This window comes from Oryza sativa, chromosome 12, assembly GCF_034140825.1.
Source record: "Oryza sativa Japonica Group chromosome 12, ASM3414082v1".
Taxonomy (NCBI): Eukaryota; Viridiplantae; Streptophyta; class Magnoliopsida; order Poales; family Poaceae; genus Oryza; species Oryza sativa.
Window position 1 is genome coordinate 13,227,502 of NC_089046.1, and position 16,575 is coordinate 13,244,076.

Below are 16,575 nucleotides of genomic sequence, written 5' to 3' on the forward strand. Positions count from 1 at the left end.
GAGGTAGAGGTAGAAGAAGGAGCAGGGAGGAAAACAGACTTCTATGTGGGCTGAGAGGAAGGGAGAGAGAAGGGAGGCAATGGGCTGGATTCGGCCCAAGCTGATGAGGAGGACTTTTATTTACTTTTCCAAATAAATTAACCAATGAGATGATCTTTCAATTGTTAAAATTACTTCCAATGCTCAAATAATTCCAAGAAAAATCTTGAACATACTTGGACACTCAAATTATTTAATATAATAATATACAGATCATTTAATGATTAATTTATTATTTAAATAATTGCTAAAGTGTTCTTTGTATTATTAAAATTAATAATTGACCTCTGAAGAATCCAAGAAAATTTCAGAGAGTATAATTAATCATGGAGAATTTAATAAAAATTAAATCCAACCATGCTTTACACTTAGGAAATTTTATTTCCCACATTTAACTTCACTTATAAATTAATGAACATTTAATATAATTTCTATTAATAATTTATTAAATAATTTATAAATCCTGAAACGAAAATTCAGACCGTGACATATGCATCCCATTTTCAACAGATTGAATAAGTCAATTGGTTTCTGCTTGCCATCCTCGGATAGTATTCAGATATAGGCGCTGATGAGCGAGCGACAGGACTAGAAACATCCTCTCTCCAGCCACCGTTGATGCCTGATTCTTTCGTGTCACGTAGGGAAGCAAAGTCTTTTGAATCTAGGAATGACTTAAGTCCGGCACAATTTACATCCGAGACGGGGAGGAGGAAGAAGTGAAGGAGAAAAAAAGACTGATATGTGGGTCCTACAATATTCCTTCTATCAATGACAAATGAGCCTCACACATATTTTTTTAATTGTAATATCAAATAAACGTCACATCAATACCATGTGAGATGAAGATCAAGTCAACACCGCTACGTAGTTATCACGTAGCGAAAGCGTCCTCTGAAACCGCCAAGAGAGTCAAATTGCTCCGATTTTAATAGTTATGGGTTGAGATATCCAGTATTGTGGTTCAGAGATACGAATCAGATTCGACTACTAGTTTAGGGACAGAGATACGAATCAGATTCGACTACTAGTTTAGGGACTCAAGGTGAACTTATTCCTTAGTCATTCTTTTCTTTTTCGGGTGGCAGCCCACATGGCCCAACAGCCGGCCCATACAAGGGCTCTTCAAGGGGGTGGGGGGGGGGGGGGTGGGCGCTAATACGCGATCAGCCATGCGCCCCCGTGCGCGCGGTTAGTCGCCCCCCTCTACTAGTTTACAGACTCAAGGTGAACTTATTCGTTAGTCATTCTTTTCTTTTCCGGGTGGGCAGCCCACATGGCCCAACAGCTGGCCCATACATGGGGCTCTTCAGGGGGGCGTTGGTACGCGATCACACCCACATAGATCAAACTCTACAAACTGAATATAAAGTTTCATACTCGGTCAAAAGTGCAATGATACCTCAAACGGACTAATAAGGACTGTTGTGGCATAAACAATATTACTTTGCAAAACTAAAACAGCACAAACACCATATCAACTCTGACAAAATAATATACGACCGAAATAAGTTCTAAAGAATAATAAGAAAACCACGGATATTGCAGAAGGCACATTTATCCCCTACCTCTGTATATACATAAATATATTGCAGAAGGAATCCAGAGTTAGCTAACAGTCAATGCTCTTGTTGTCAGTGCCAACCGGAGAGAAAGAATGTAACCAGCGTGCGCGGGAGGGCAAAATACCCTCCCAGCGAGCGTGCGAGTGCGAGGGCGAGGGCGATTTTGCGATTAGGGGTGAACTCATGGGTGGAGGAACGACCCAGAGAGGCCACAACCTCCACAATGCGGCCGTTCTCCCTCCCACATCAGACGCCGTCGATCCGGGCGAAGAACGTGTGAGCTAGTTTGGACACGCAGTCCTCAAATTGGTACGCCAGGCTCAAATATGGCACCGAATGTCCAACGTGGAGCACTCAGGCTGAATGCCAACAAGGCGCATTGTGAATACCCTTAGCTCTTTTGTAATTGTCTGATGGCGCAGAACTGTAGACTATTTTGTACGCCAGCCTGTGTATGAACCATGTAGGAGTAGTCTTGTAGAATAGTGGAGGCCAGTGTCATGTCTAGAAATTTAACCCAAATTTCCAGACTATTTTGTGTATTAAATCCCTGTCCAGAAATCAGCCAGGATACACAAAACGACAAATTAATATACAGATCTAAACGTAAATAAAGTGTAAAAATACTTACAGAAGAATCACTTAGTCCTCACACTGAAACGAAAGTAGCAGCAGCGGAAAAGGACGATCCTAGTGAGGCTTCAGCTCCACTCCACAGGCAAAACTCAACTGGGGTCTGAGCCTTGGTCCTCAACTTTGTCTTCAGCTCAGAAGCATTACACTTCTGAAAAGGGGGAATAATAGCAAGGTTGAGTACAACTGCCGTACTCAGCAAGCCACACCAATGATTTAGACGTGCAAGGGGAAACAACGAAGGCTTGTGGCTATTTGCATAAAGACGGTTTTAAAACATTTTATTGAGCAAAACTGTAAAACAATTAGTTAATTAAGGTAATATTAAATCTCCACTTATCAACGCTACACCACGTTGAACAGGCCCAACCATCCCACCTGAACTAACCAGTGCGTTGAGTCGATTTATTAAGGGTGAGACTAATCACAGTGAATCTGGTTGATCGCCCATAACCGCGGGCCCGACTATTCGAATAGTTCTACTCTGGCCAGAGGTGCACAACTGTACCCACAAGACACAATACACCGACATGTCATCGCGCCATGCATGACACGACACAATGTCGAGTGATTGTGACAAGACCCTTCATATAACTGCCCCTGACCAATCACACCACACCGCGAGTTTCACCCCCGCCCCTAGCAGGCAGCGGACAGCCCCCCTCGTGCCACGGTGAATCCGGAAGCAGCAAAGCCCGTCGCAGGGCCCATCCATACTTCATCACGCCCACCCTAGCCTGGGTACGTCAGCCAGAGGAAAGCTATACTACAAGTCAAGCAGTTACCCATTCCCGTTTGTGGTAAGCATTGTATGTCTTCCAGGGTTTCTCGCGGACCAGTCCTTAATTGCCATGGGCGTGACTAGCAAAAACATGCACCCATAGCCCACCATTCAATCGCATTTTAGTTGGATAATTAGGACCAATGAATCATGGCCGGATGTCCCGAGCACGAAGCTCGTTATGATACTAAGATGTCTAATAATGTATTTATCCTATTGTGTGAGCAAGTGGCAATTAAGCATGGCTAAGCATATAGTTCTAGCTAGCTCAACATAAGTAACACAAGCTAGTCTATTTATCACCCAAGTTTGACAAAAGACGGACATCAAGTAAACATGGCACAAGCGAGCAGATAGTTAAAACCCTATTCCCATGTAATTAGCAAAACATGCATATTTATTTGCAAACGATAAAACATTTATAAAGTAGGCTCAATATGCTCAGGGGGGATGTGTGACTTACCTTGCTTCTTGAAAATAATCTTCTGAACTCTTTTCCTCGCGATCGTGATCTTCCAAAACGGCGGAATCTACGCGCTGGCACGCAAAATGAGGAAAATTCTAATAAAAACCAAGAACAATGTGCATGAAAAGTAAACAATCATATAGATCTCAATTTTAGATGAATTTTGCAAGTTGAATGGCTCAATTTGGAGTTCGTATGAATTAGTTATGAATTTTAGAAGTTTTGAGCCATTTAAATGAATTTCTATAATTATTATTGATTTATTGCACAATTAATATTATTTATGGCATCAGCCGAGAGGAAGGGGATGGCGCCGACAAGTGGGCCCCACCCGTCGGTGACTCAGGGGCTTCGGACAACCGTGGACCGAGGCACGGGCTAGTGCACCACGTGGCGCACATGTGGCGCCGGCGGGGTGCCGACATGGCGGCGACATGTGTGGACACACGGGCGGCCCGGATGGAGGCCGGGGTCGATCTGACGGCCTAGATCGGCCGTGTGGCATGGGAGCCGGCAGCCGGCGGTGGCGCGGATGCGGCGCACGGCGATGGCGACCCGGCCGGACGGCCACCTGTGGCGGCGACGCATAGCAAGCAGGCCCGGGAGGCGGCTGGGGAAGGAGAGAAAGAGGGAGAGGGAGGGGAGTTCTCACCAAGGGCGACGACGATGAGACGAACGGGGAAGCGGCCGACGGCGGCACAGGAGGCGGCGAACCGCGTCCCAGTGATGACCGGCGAAAGAGGGGCGGCCGACGGCGCTCAGGGCCTATTGAAGGAGGAGAAGGGGTTAGGAGGGTGTGAGGGGGTCGGGAATGGTGAGGAAAGGCGGCCGGAGGCGATGGGGGTGACGGAGCTCACCATCGAGCGAGGGAGACGGAACTCCAGCGGGATCCCGGTGAAGAGGAGTGGATGCAGAGGAGCGGTGAGGCGCGGCGGTGCTGGGGGTGGCCACGGCGCAGCTTGGGATGGCCGAGAGCGGCGGCAAACGGCGACCAGAGGCGGCGAATGTGGCGGCGACCTCTGGTTCGCGGTGGAGGTGGTGATCCGGTGGCGGATTGTTGAAATGGAGGAAAGACCGGCGTGCAGCGAGGTGTGGTGATGCTGGTGGTGCAAATAGCGCGGCACGGGGATGACAGGAGCAGTGGTGGTGGGCGGTCGATGGTCGCCGGCGAGCGGCGGTGATGGGGAGCGGCGTGGAGAGAGCGGGAGAGGGCGCGGGGTGCTCGGGGAAATGGGGAAAAAAGGAGAGGGAGCTCCGAGGAGAGGTGGGGTGGCGGCAACCGGCGGCGACGTGGGCGGCATCGTCGTGGGGGGTGGGGTGGCGGTGGTTCGGCGCCGATTTTGCGAGGAGGAGTTGAGGAGAGCGGGGACGTGGGCGACGGGGTCCCACGGCCGGGTACGGGCGCGCGGAGTGGAGGAGGTGGGCGGGGTGGCGCGTGTGACGCGACGATGTGGGGAGGGGCCTATGGCCATGGCGGTTGGGTGGTTGGAGGAAAGGGATGACCCCGATAGGTGCGGCCCACCTATCGTCGGCTTGGTAGAGGAGGGAGTTTGCAAGGAGGAGTTAAGGAGGAGAGCGGGGACGTGGGCGACGGTGTCCCACGGCCGGGTACGGACGCGCGGAGTGGAGGAGGTGGGCGGGGTGGCGCGCGTGACGCGGCGACGTGGGGATGGGCCGGCGGCCATGGCGGTTGGGTGGTTCGAGGAAGGGGATGACCCCGATAGGTGCGGCCCACCTGTCGGTGGCTTGGGGAGAGGAGAGAGGTGGCATGGACTTGGCGACGGGAAAAACGAGCTGGGCCGAGGGAGGGGAAGGGGAGGTTGGCCTGGCCGGGAAGGAGGAGGGAGGAACTGTGCTGCGCCCAAATGGAGGATGGGGAAGGTTAAATTGGTTTTCTATTTATTTAATTGATGGAATGAACTTTGTGCTATTTAAAATTACTTCTTGAGCTCCAAAAATTCACGGGAAATTTCAGAGAATATTTTAGGGCACAGAGAATATTAAAAAATATTCCCGGCCATGATTTTTAAAGGAAAATTTTAATTCCTTCATTATTTCACTTGATTAAATTGCTCTAATTTTTATTTAATTTCTGGAAAATACATTATTTAATGATTTTTAATCCCAAACGAAAATCGGGGCATTACAGCCATTCATGGATTTGGAACAATTAGATTCATGCCATTCTTAGGGTTGTCGGTTTAGAAAAACTTTATGCTGTTATCATCGGGATAGCAAAAGCACAAACCCATTTCACCCGTGTTTTTTTATTGTATAAATGCTAAAATATGTCTATTTTTGTGGAAAGGAATTATTAGTTTCTCTTCCTGACTTGCCCAAATCTTCCCTTATTATTGATGCAATGCAAATAAAAAGAATTCCTGAAACAAGTTTCAGCATTGACACTACAGCGGTCCATGTATGCCGAAAATTCAAACCCTGCTGAAACTGTATTGTTAGTTGAGAGCAAAATATTAGCCTGCCAGATCCAACATATCTCATCAAAATTCAAAAGATCAACAGAACATCCACTCTCAACAATTCATTCAGAAATCCCAAACGACATAGCCTTTCCATTAAGATTAGCAAACCATGACAATTACAGCATCACAGGATAACATAAAAAGGCAGTTCACCCATCAAACCTGACCAAAACATCTCCTAACCTACGGACTCGAATATGAAAATGTGATGTGGTTTGAGTGGTGGATTTGGTGGGTATTTGTAGGGGAAGGAAAAGGCGCGCCAGGAGTGGGGGGAATCTTTTGGGCGGATGGGTGCGAGCACGGGGAGGTGTTGGATGGAGACAGATGGTGGATATTGTTTGGAGTGGGGCAGTGATCCGTGGGTGTCGCTATCGGTGGCTTCCCATTGGCTGCGGTTCGAGAGGGGTGGATCGATGGGCGCAAGCATGTGGAGGCGTTGGATGGAGACGGACGGTGGAGATGGGTTGGGAGTGTGGCAGCGATCCGTGGGTGTGGGTATCGGTGGCTTCCCATCGGTAGGGGTTTTGGTAGGGTGGATCGATGGGCGCGAGAACGGGGAGGCATCGGATGGAGACGGACGGTCGAGATGGGTTGGGAGTGGGGCAGCAATCCGTGGGTGTGGGTATCGGTGGCTTCCCATTGGCTAGGGTTTGGGTGGGGGTGGTTCGATGGGCGGAAGCACCGGGAGGCATCGGATGGAGACGGATGGTAGAGATGGGTTGAAAGTGGGGCAGCAATCCGTAGGTGTGGGTATCGGTGGCTTCCCATTGGCTGGGCTTTGGGTGGGGTGGATCGATGGGCCCACTGGTTAGTTGGCGGCGCGTGCGTGTGGCTTGTTTTTCTCTTACTGCTTCAATCTATTTTTGGTTTTGCTAGTAAAGGTTAAATTGCGAGGGGAACGAGCGAGAGTGTAGTACGGACGGAGGGAAATGGTAAAAACACAATTTTGGAAATATAGAAGTTTAGGAGCTCCGTTAAAAATGGTAAAAACACAAATGGTAAATATACAAATGTGGAAATACAAATTTGCTCTAATTTTTATTTAATTTCTGAAAATGCATTATTTAATGATTTTTAATCCCGAACAAAAATTGGGGCGTTACAGCCAGTCATGGATTTGTAAAAATTAGATTCATGCCATTCTTAGAGTTGTCGGTTTAGAAATACTTTATGCCGTTATCATCGGGATAGCAAAAGCACAAGCCCATCTCACCTGTGTTTTTTTATTGTACAATTGCTAAGATATGTCTAGTTTTGTGGAAAAGAATTATTAGTTTCTCTTCCCGACTTGCCTAAATCTTCCCTTATTATTGATGCAATGCAAATAAAAGAAATTCCAGAAACAAGTTTCTGCATAGACACTGCAGCGGTCCATGTATGCCGAAAATTCAAACCCTGCTGAAACTGTATTGTTAGTTGAGAGCAAAATATTAGCCTGCCAGATCCAACATATCTCAAAAAATTCAAAAGATTAACAGAACATCCACTCTCAACAATTCATTCAGAAATCCCAAACGACATAGCCTTTCCATTAAGATTAGCAAACCATAACGATTACAGCATCACAGGATAAAATAAAAAGCCAGTTCACCCATCAAACCTGACCAAAACATCTCCTAACCTACGGACATGAATTTAAAAATGTGCTAGTAGCCAAGAACACAGACAGAAGAAGCGCGATTGGACAAGATGATGCCCCCAAACCTAGGCCTTCTCGCCCCTGATGCGGCGCGCGAGCTGGATGTCCTTGGGCATGATGGTGACGCGTTTGGCATGGATAACACAGAGGTTGGTGTCCTTGAAGAGCCCCACAAGGTAGGTCTCGGCAGCCTCCTGCAGCGCAACCACGGCAGAGCTCTGGAAGCGAACATAGGACCTAACGTCCTGCGCGATCTCCTGCACCAGCCGCTGGAAGGGGAGCTTGCGGATTAGCAGCTCTGTGCTCTTCTGGTATGTGCGGATCTCTCGGAGTGCGACGGTCCCTGGCTTGAAGCGGTGTGGCTTCTTCAGCCCTGCCATCGTCGGTGCTGACTTGCGTGCCACCTTCATCACCAGCAGCTTCCTCGGCACATTGCTGGCGGTGGACTTCTTCGCCGTCTGCTTTGTGCGGGCCATCTCTCACCGAAGGAGAAAGAGAGGAGAAGGAGGAGGAGAAGGAGAAGAATTCAAGGTGAGATTTGGATTTGGAGCGGACTCAAGGTGAATTTGCGGGTGGTTTGAGTGGTGGATTTGGTGGGTATTTGTAGGGGAAGGAAGAGGCGAGGCAGGAGTGGGGGAAATCTTTGGGGCGGATGGGTGCGAGCACGGGGAGGTGTTGGATGGAGACGGATGGTGGATATTGTTGGGAGTGGGGCAGTGATCCGTGGGTGTCGCTATCGGTGGCTTCCCATTGGCTGCGGCTCGGGAGGGGTGGATCGATGGGCGCGAGCACGGGGAGGCGTCGGATGGAGATGGACGGTGGAGATGGGTTGGGAGTGGGGCAGCGATCCGTGGGTGTGGGTATCGGTGGCTTCCCATTGGCTGGGGTTTTGGTCGGTTGGATCGATGGGCGCGAGAACGGGGTGGTGTAGGATGGAGACGGACGGTGGAGATGGGTTGGGAGTGGGGCAGCGATCCGTGGGTGTGGGTATCGGTGGCTTCCCATTGGCTAGGGTTTGGGTGGGGGTGGTTCGATGGGCGCAAGCACTGGGAGGTGTCAGATGGAGACGGACGGTAGATATGGGTTGAAAGTGGGGCAGCAATCCATAGATGTGGGTATCGGTGGCTTCCCATTGGCTGGGCTTCGGGTGGGGTGGATTGACGGGCCCACCGGTTAGTTGGCAGCGTGTGCGTGTGGCTTGTTTTTCTTTTACTGCTTCAATCTATTTTTGGTTTTTCTGGTAAAGGTTAAATTGCGAGGGGAACGAGCGAGAGTGCAGTACGGACGGAGGGATATGGTAAAAACACAAATTTGGAAATATAGAAGTTTAGGAGCTCCATTAAAAATGGTAAATATACAAATTTAAATTGCGAGGGGAATGAGCGAGAGTGTATTACGGACAGAGGGAAATGGTAAAAACACAAATTTGAAAAATATAGAAGCTTAGGTGCTCCGTTAAAAATGGTAAAAACACAAATGGTAAATATACACATTTGGAAATACTGATGATTTTAGAGTTAATGCGTTGTTTTTCTAAAAATATATATAAAAACAAGTACTACCACCATCTCAAACATGATAATTTTTAACTATATCTACCTGAACATATTCCTGTCTAGCCAAATGTTATTACATTTTGGGATGGAAATGTTAACTATATCTACCTGAACATTTTACTTCATTTCTAAAATTGATTTATAAATCTGATTTAAAACTATTTATCAATGGGGGATACCCGTAGACCGGATATAGAGGGTATTAGGGTATGTTGCTATGAGGATCTACGTAATACGACATCAAGCAAACAGAAGACAAGTATTATACTGGTTCAGGCCCCTTGGTAGGTAATAGCCCTAATCCAGTTCGTATGGGATTATATGATGGAAATCACATATTACAAAGGGAATAACAGAACTCGATGATACCGACGAGATCGTAATCGAGTTAGTTCAACTAGATCACCCGGCGACTTGGCTCCTGTAGGCTCCAGCTTCGTAGGCTGTGGTGGATGTGTTGGCGGTGAGATTCGATGCCTTAGGTCCTGCCCAGGGGGTCTCTTTTATACCATGGGTCAGTTGATCTCCAAGTAGACCTCGGATATATCGAACCCTTCACGATATGGTAAAGACCCAATCTTGTCCAAGTAGGACCCCTTCCATCTGTGGATTCTGCTTCTATCTCGTGATAGATTTCCTTAACGTATACAGGGACTATCCGTATACGCGCAGGTATACCATATCAGTATACAACGTATATCCAAGGATAAAGGGTATACCTAATCCGTAACCCTGACAGTAGCCCCCGACTTCTGCTTAAATGAGCTCATGTAACCGATCACGACTTCTGGTCGATCTTGGCTTGAGAACCGTAGAGACAAAGAGTTATCGACAACACCCCATGAAGTTCAACGGTCATGAGTGAATTTAAATTGAAGTCTGAAAACTACCGCGTGCAATGGACCCAGAATTTTCCGGTGGCAATCTCTCTCCTTTGCTTGGAATACGCACCGTCGGAGTGTGCCTATTTAAAGGGATTCTGGAAACCCATTTGAAGTCCATTCGCAAAAAGACTCTTCAGCCTTCTAGCACCCTTTGTCTTCTCCGCTCTCCGCAAAGAAAACCCTAGCTTGCTTCTTCCCTCTTGTTCTCCGGCGATCCTCCGGCGGCGATGGATCTTGACAAGTCCACCTCAACCACCGCGTCCTTGAAGAAATTGCAGGACGACAGTGCCCTCCCTGGTCGCGGGACCATGCAGAGGGAGACAGGAGGTATTGAACCCGAACCCATGTTGGGCCGTATGGTTGTGGTTGAGGATTACATTTCTTGCGGTGTTCTTCCTCCACCTTCCGAGTTTCTTCTTCTCGTCTTGAACATCTATGGCCTTTCTTTGCTTCATCTGAACCCCAATTCCATCGAATTCCTTAGCATTCTTTCTTATCTTTGCGAGGCTTACATTGGGGCAGAGCCCTTCCTTGAGCTCTTCCGCTTTTACTATGAGTTGCGTTGGATGGAACCAAATAGGGTATCTGGATCTGTTGGGTTCCGAATTCAGGATTGCCTGAAGTCGCGCTACATCCCCTACCAGTGCCCATCCTCTCGTAGCAAATGGCGAGCGAGATGGTTCTATCTTCAGATAGAAAACTCAGACCCCGTCCTTGTTGTCCCTGAAGAGCAGCCAGATAAAATCCCAGAGTGGACCGCCAAACCCGCCCTGACTCCCTCCCTCCAGTCTTTCATCAACATTATCGATGATCTCCAAACACGAGGGTTGTCGGGGTATGAAGTCGTAGCCAACTTCATAGGTAGACGGATCCAACCGCTCCAGGCCCACGCCCATCCAGCCTTTAACTACTCTGGGCCAGAGGACGCGACCCGGGTTTCTCCTCGGGGTATTTTTTCTTGTATTTCGAATTTTACTCCGAGTACATCTATTTCTCCTGACTTATCGAGTTCCCGTTCTCGATCTACAGGTCTGGACAGCGGCACCTTGGGATGCCGCGTCGGCCAGGTGATGATCAGCACCCCCTTGACGGCGAGCGACATCCCCATCCCTCTTTGCGAGAAGGGCCCGGCCGAGCGCGAGGCTGCATCAACGTGAGTGTACTCGATGTCTCCTTTACATTTTTTTCCCCGAGGTCGCATCGTGACTTCATGTCATGCGGGCTCTCCCTCTGACGGACGTCATCAGGCCACTCGTGGACCACTAGGCGGCGGCGTCATTGAAGGAGGGCGTCACCAAGGAGGTGTCCGACGTTGCTGCTGCTGCTACCATGAGTGGCAGCAATGTTCCGAAGAAGGGGAGGAAATTCTCCTCCATGCTCGGGACCCGTCGGAAGGCGCCAAGCCTGGCGGTAAGCCTCTCTTATTCTTTAACGTGTAGTCGGAATGATTTAACCTCATATCATCCTATCTTGCTTCGGCCTCGGACGTGTCTCCCCGACCTCAGCGAAGGCAGAGGCTGGTGACGATCGGCGAGAAGTAAGTGGATTTTTTTGAAGTCTTTTTATTTACGAAATCTTGGTCGCCTAGCTTTATAAAAGGGGAAAAACTCTTCGTAGGATGGCACGGGCGAAGGCGGCGCAAGACAGGACCAGCGCGGCTTCCAGTGCGTCCCCTGCAGCGACCTCGACAGATGTCGAGGTCGTTGCTAAGGACCGGGTGGCAACACCGAGTAGCCCCGCCGTCAGCCTCGTGCCTGCTCGGGGCTCATCCACTGTTGCCCTCACCTGGGGGGGAGCTCCAGGCGGAGATGGAGTGTCTCCTCCAGGCCGGTGCTCACGGCGTAGGCCGCGAGATTGAGGAGGCCAGGGCGGCTGAGTCATCGGCAAACCATCGCGCCGAGCAGCTGGCACGTGACCTGGCGGAGGCCCGCGAGGACCTCGTAAAGATGAGGGAGCTAGTGGCCGGCAATGAGAGGCAGCGGCAGGGGCTCGAGCACCGGATGTCGAAGCTCGAGAACAACTTGTCAGAGATCCGTGGCTCGCTGCGGGTATCATACACCGGCCTACACCAGCTTGCCGGGGAGTGTGGTGTCACAACCACCATCCCGGCGAACCCTGACGAGTTCTCACTGATGTCCTCACTCGCGGAGCTGGCCACGGCGATGGAGGAGATCCCCTCCAAGCATGCGGCCAGGATCGGGGAGGAGACGTCCAACGGGATCTACACCGGGGCGTGCCACGTCCTCACGTGCGTGAGGTTGGCGCACCCTGATCTAGACCTTAAAAAAGTTTTGGGTCAGGGAGCCGTCGATGACGCGCGCAAGGGCATGATGGAGGAAGTCGGTGAGTTGGGGGAGTCTGTCCTCCTCCTTTTTGAAAAATAGGGCTTTATTCCCTTGTACCCCCTAATTAGCATGCTGTAAAACTCTTTGTGGGCTCGAACTGCTTTTATTTATACAGTTGTTTCCCTTGTCTTCTTAGCATGTAATTCCGAGTACTTTGTTGTCGTTATAGAGATGTTGATGTCGAGGATGTCCAGCAGTGCGGGCAGCTGGACATGCTGGTGATTGTTCTGGCTCTTGCGCTAGAGCCATTCATGCCACGGGAGGAGGTCAGTCAAAACCCGTCCGTGGAGGCGAATATGGCAATGACTTCCCTAGGTTTTTGTCTTTTTCTCCTTCACTCTTTTTATTTGGATTGACTTAATTTGTTGTGTTCTTGGGAGAGAAGAATAGCTTGACTTAGTCCTTTCCGTGCTGGGCAGACCTCGAGGATGCGTTGCCTGACCGAGATCGTCGAATCTAATATTGGAAGACGAAGCTCGAGGTGGCCGAACTTGAGAGGACCATGGTGGAAGTGAAGAAGGACCAGGACGTGGAAGCTCTCCGAGGTCGCGAGGTGTGATTCAACTCGTACCTCAAGAGCTGCTGCGCAGCAATGGCGGGAGTCTGCAAGGAGCTTCGAGTTCCCCGCGGAGATCCCGAGGAGTCGGCGGCCGGATATATCTCGTGGCTGAATGGGGCCTGTGCACAGCTCGAAGGGATCGGCAAGCATGTCGACGAGGCCCTGAAACAGGAGTGTCGTCGAGCGAGCCGCTACGCCGGAGGACATGTGCTGGCCTCAATCCGAGATCACCGCCCGCAACTGCACCTCGAGTTCCTCAATGAAGGGTTCTCGCATTCTCGGAGGACTCCCGTGGAGATCGATGGCCTTGCGCAGTCGATGGCGCCGCTTGCCGAGAAGGTTTTTCGGTCCATGGATTGGCGTTGGCCGTCCTGGTAGTCTTTGTATCCTGTGAAAAATATCTCAAGGAAACATCTAATATATTTTGGAACATTTATGACTTGTAAGAAACACTTGTAAAATAGAAAAGGGGTCTATCTAACTATGTTTTCTTACTCTGGGTGTGTTGTGTATGAGCGTTTTCTCACTTTGCGACTTCGATCAGTCACTTGAGCCATACACTCTCCATAGCCCCTAGCCTTGTAGTCGGAGAATCGTTCTCGGAGGACAAAACTCTTGGACCCTTGACCTGCCTTGGTTGAAAAATCACTGACCCTAGCTCCTAGTCGTGAAGTTGGAAAACTCAATTTCCGATTACACGGCTTGGTTAATACGCAGAGCGAGAACTCATATATGACTAGATCTGACATGGTCGTTTGTCTCTACATGATCTGACCAGGCCTTATCCGCTCTAGGTGTCCCCAGCCGAAGTTCCCATAGGTTCCTCAGAGGCCTTGTCAAGATGGCGTACAGGGACATGAGGATAGGTTTCAACTCTAGGTGTCGTCGTGGTAAGGGATCATCGGGAAGGAACACTTTGACTGTAATCTTTACCTGAAATCAACTTTATTGAAATCGTAAGATGTCTTACAAATGTGGATACTATTGATTTATACATAAAATTTACGTAATTGATCAATATTCCAGGAATTTGCTAACTCGCGACCATCGGCGTCTACAACCTTGAATGCACCTGGTCGCAAGACTTGCGTGATCGTGTATGGTCCTTCCCACTTGGGTGAGAGCTTGTTGCGCCCTGCTTGACTTTGAACCCGTCGGAGGACGTAATCGCCAATCGAAAGTGTGCGTGCTCTGATGCGCTTCTCGTGGTATCGATGAAGGGCCTGCTAGTAGATGGCTGCTCTGACGACAACTCTTTCTCGATGTTCCTCGAGTCGATTCACATCGTCGCTTCGCAGTTCCTCCTGCTCCTCGTCGGAGTACTTCTATACTCGTGTGCTCTGATGTCGTAGCTCCGTGGGGAGCATAGCCTCTGAGCCATACACGAGGAAGAAGGGTGTCTCCTTATTGGATGTTGTCGGTGTGGTACGCACGGCCCATAGAACCGAGGGGAGTTCTTCGATCCACTTCTTGTCGTGTGACATGAGTCTGTCGTAGACACGGGTCTTGATCCCTTGTAATACTATGCCGTTTGCCCTTTTGACCTGTCCATTGCTCGGAGGGTGAGAAACCGAAGCAAAGCAGATCTTGACTCCCAATCCGATACAGTAATCCTGAAAGTCGGCACTGATGAACTGCGAGCCATTGTCTGTTATGATGCGGTGAGGCAATCCGTATCTGCAGAATATCCCTTTGACAAATTTGATGGCATTGTCGGCCTTAACTTCCCCTGTGGGCGTCGCTTCAATCCACTTGGTGAACTTGTCGATCGCCATGAATAGAAACCTGTAGCCGCCCTGTCCTTGTGGGAATGGTCCGAGTATGTCGAGCCCCCAGCACGAGAACGGCCAAGTAAGAGGGATAGTCTAGAGCGCTTGCGATGGTAGCTTTGTGTGTTTGCTGTGGAATTGACAGGCTTCACACCACTGAACCATGTCGCAAGCGTCTTTGAGCGCAGTCAGCCAGAAAAACCCTTGTCGAAAGGCTTTTCCAACTAATGTCCGACCGAAGGCGTGTGACCCGCAGATTCCTTCATGTATGTCGAGGAGGAGATGCTTGCCGTCGTCGAACGAAATGCATTTGAGAAGTATCCCGTTTGGCGCCTTCTTGTACAGATCGTTACCGATCATACAATAAATCTTGGCTTGTCGGGTTATCTTCTCAGCTACTGCATCGTCCTCGGGCAACTTGTCACTACTTAGGAACTTGATGAGCGGGGTCCGCCAGTCGTCTGTGGTCTCGATGTCGGCAACGACGTGTTCTGCCCCTAGAGCCCCCGAGCTGATGTCGGGGACAACTGTGCTACTTTCGTCGTTTGCTTCTTTCACCGATGGCTTTGTCAGGACGTCCAGGAAAGTGCTAGGTTCGAGTGGCTCTCGTCTGGACGCACGCCATGCTAGGTCGTCAGGTTCGATGTTGTCCTTGCGGTATACGTGTCGGACCTCAATCCCGTCAAACCTTTTCTCCAGCTTCCTGACTTCTGTGAGGTACTTGGATAAGGGCTAGAGCACTTGTAGTCTTTGTGCACCTGGTTTGCGACTAGTTCTAAATCCCCTTTCACGATTAGTCACTTGACTCCTAGTGTAGCTGCTGCTCTTATCCCGGCGAGTAGTCCTTCGTACTCGGCTGTGTTGTTGGTCGCCTTGAAGTTGAGGTGAATTGCATGCTTGAACTGATCTCTCGAAGGTGATGTCAAGGTGATGTTGAGTGCGTCGTCGAACGCCATTGTCGATGTCTCGTTGTCGGTCTGACTATCTATCCTGCTGTCAGGTATAGTCCAGTCAGCTATGAAATCGGCGAGGACCAGGGACTTGATGGCTATTCGTGGCACAAAGTGAACATCAAATTGGCTTAGCTCGACTACCCATTTTGCAATGTGGCTGACGACGTCTTTGTTTCTCACGACTTCTCCGAGGGGGAAGGAGGAAACAATTGTGACTCTATTGGCTTGGAAGTAGTGGCGTAGCTTTCTTGATGTCATGATTACTGCATAAAGCAGCTTTTGAATCTATGGATATCTTGTCTTTGCGTCGTGGAGAGCTTCGCTGACGTAGTAAACCGGTCTTTGCACCTTCTCTCTCTCGACAACAATGACGGTACTCACAAAATATGGTGTGGTGGTGATATAGAGGAATAATTCTTAATTAGGTTGGGGAGCAACAAGTATAGGGGGATATGAGAGGTAGCGCTTGAATACGATGAACGCGTCTTCGGCTTCCTGTGTCCACACGAATTTATCTTGTTTCTTTAGCAGAGCGAAGAAGGGTTGTCCTCGCTCTCCCATCCTAGCGACGAATCTGCTCAGTGCTGCCATGCATCCAGTTAGCTTCTGGACTTCCTTGAGTCTTGTGGGTGACTTCATGTTCTCGATTGCCTTGATCTTCTCCGGATTTGCTTCGATTCCTCTTCCGGAGATGAGGAATACGAGGAGCTTGCCCGATGGTACTCCAAACGTGCACTTCTCTAGGTTGAGCATGAGACGATATCATCGAAGGTTGTCGAACGTTGGCCATGGGTCGTCGATCAATGAGTCGCTTGTCTTTGTCTTAACAACAATGTCGTCGACGTAGGCCTCGACATTGTTCTCGAGCTGGTCGTTAAGTGCCCCTTGGACCGTGCGCTG

At 49.6% G+C, this 16,575-nt stretch overlaps 2 protein-coding genes across 2 annotated transcripts; both read right to left on the reverse strand.

Annotated features, from left to right (window-relative positions):
* Window positions 1–7,466: 7,466 nt before the first annotated feature.
* LOC4352070 (histone H3.2) lies at window positions 7,467–8,228 on the reverse strand. The gene has a single exon (XM_015762940.3). The coding sequence runs from the start codon at window positions 8,083–8,085 to the stop codon at window positions 7,675–7,677; it is 411 nt and encodes a 136-aa protein (XP_015618426.1). The 5' UTR covers window positions 8,086–8,228; the 3' UTR covers window positions 7,467–7,674.
* Window positions 8,229–14,278: 6,050 nt separating this feature from the next.
* On the reverse strand, window positions 14,279–15,678 carry LOC136354542 (uncharacterized). The gene is made up of 3 exons (XM_066306046.1): window positions 15,524–15,678; window positions 14,885–15,332; window positions 14,279–14,749 (listed from the first exon to the last, which is right to left on the reverse strand). The coding sequence occupies exons 1-3, from the start codon at window positions 15,676–15,678 to the stop codon at window positions 14,279–14,281; spliced, it is 1,074 nt and encodes a 357-aa protein (XP_066162143.1).
* Between the last annotated feature and the right edge of the window lie 897 nt (window positions 15,679–16,575).

Coding starts and splice junctions, on each gene's coding strand:
- LOC4352070 (XM_015762940.3), bottom strand. CDS start 8,085: ATGGCCCGCACAAAGCAGACGGCGAAGAAGTCCACCGCCAGCAATGTG.
- LOC136354542 (XM_066306046.1), bottom strand. CDS start 15,678: ATGGCGTTCGACGACGCACTCAACATCACCTTGACATCACCTTCGAGA. Junction 15,333..15,523: donor GCAGCTACACTAGGAGTCAA/GTGACTAATCGT, acceptor GCGTGCGTCCAG/ACGAGAGCCACTCGAACCTA. Junction 14,750..14,884: donor TCAAAGACGCTTGCGACATG/GTTCAGTGGTGT, acceptor CCACAAGGACAG/GGCGGCTACAGGTTTCTATT.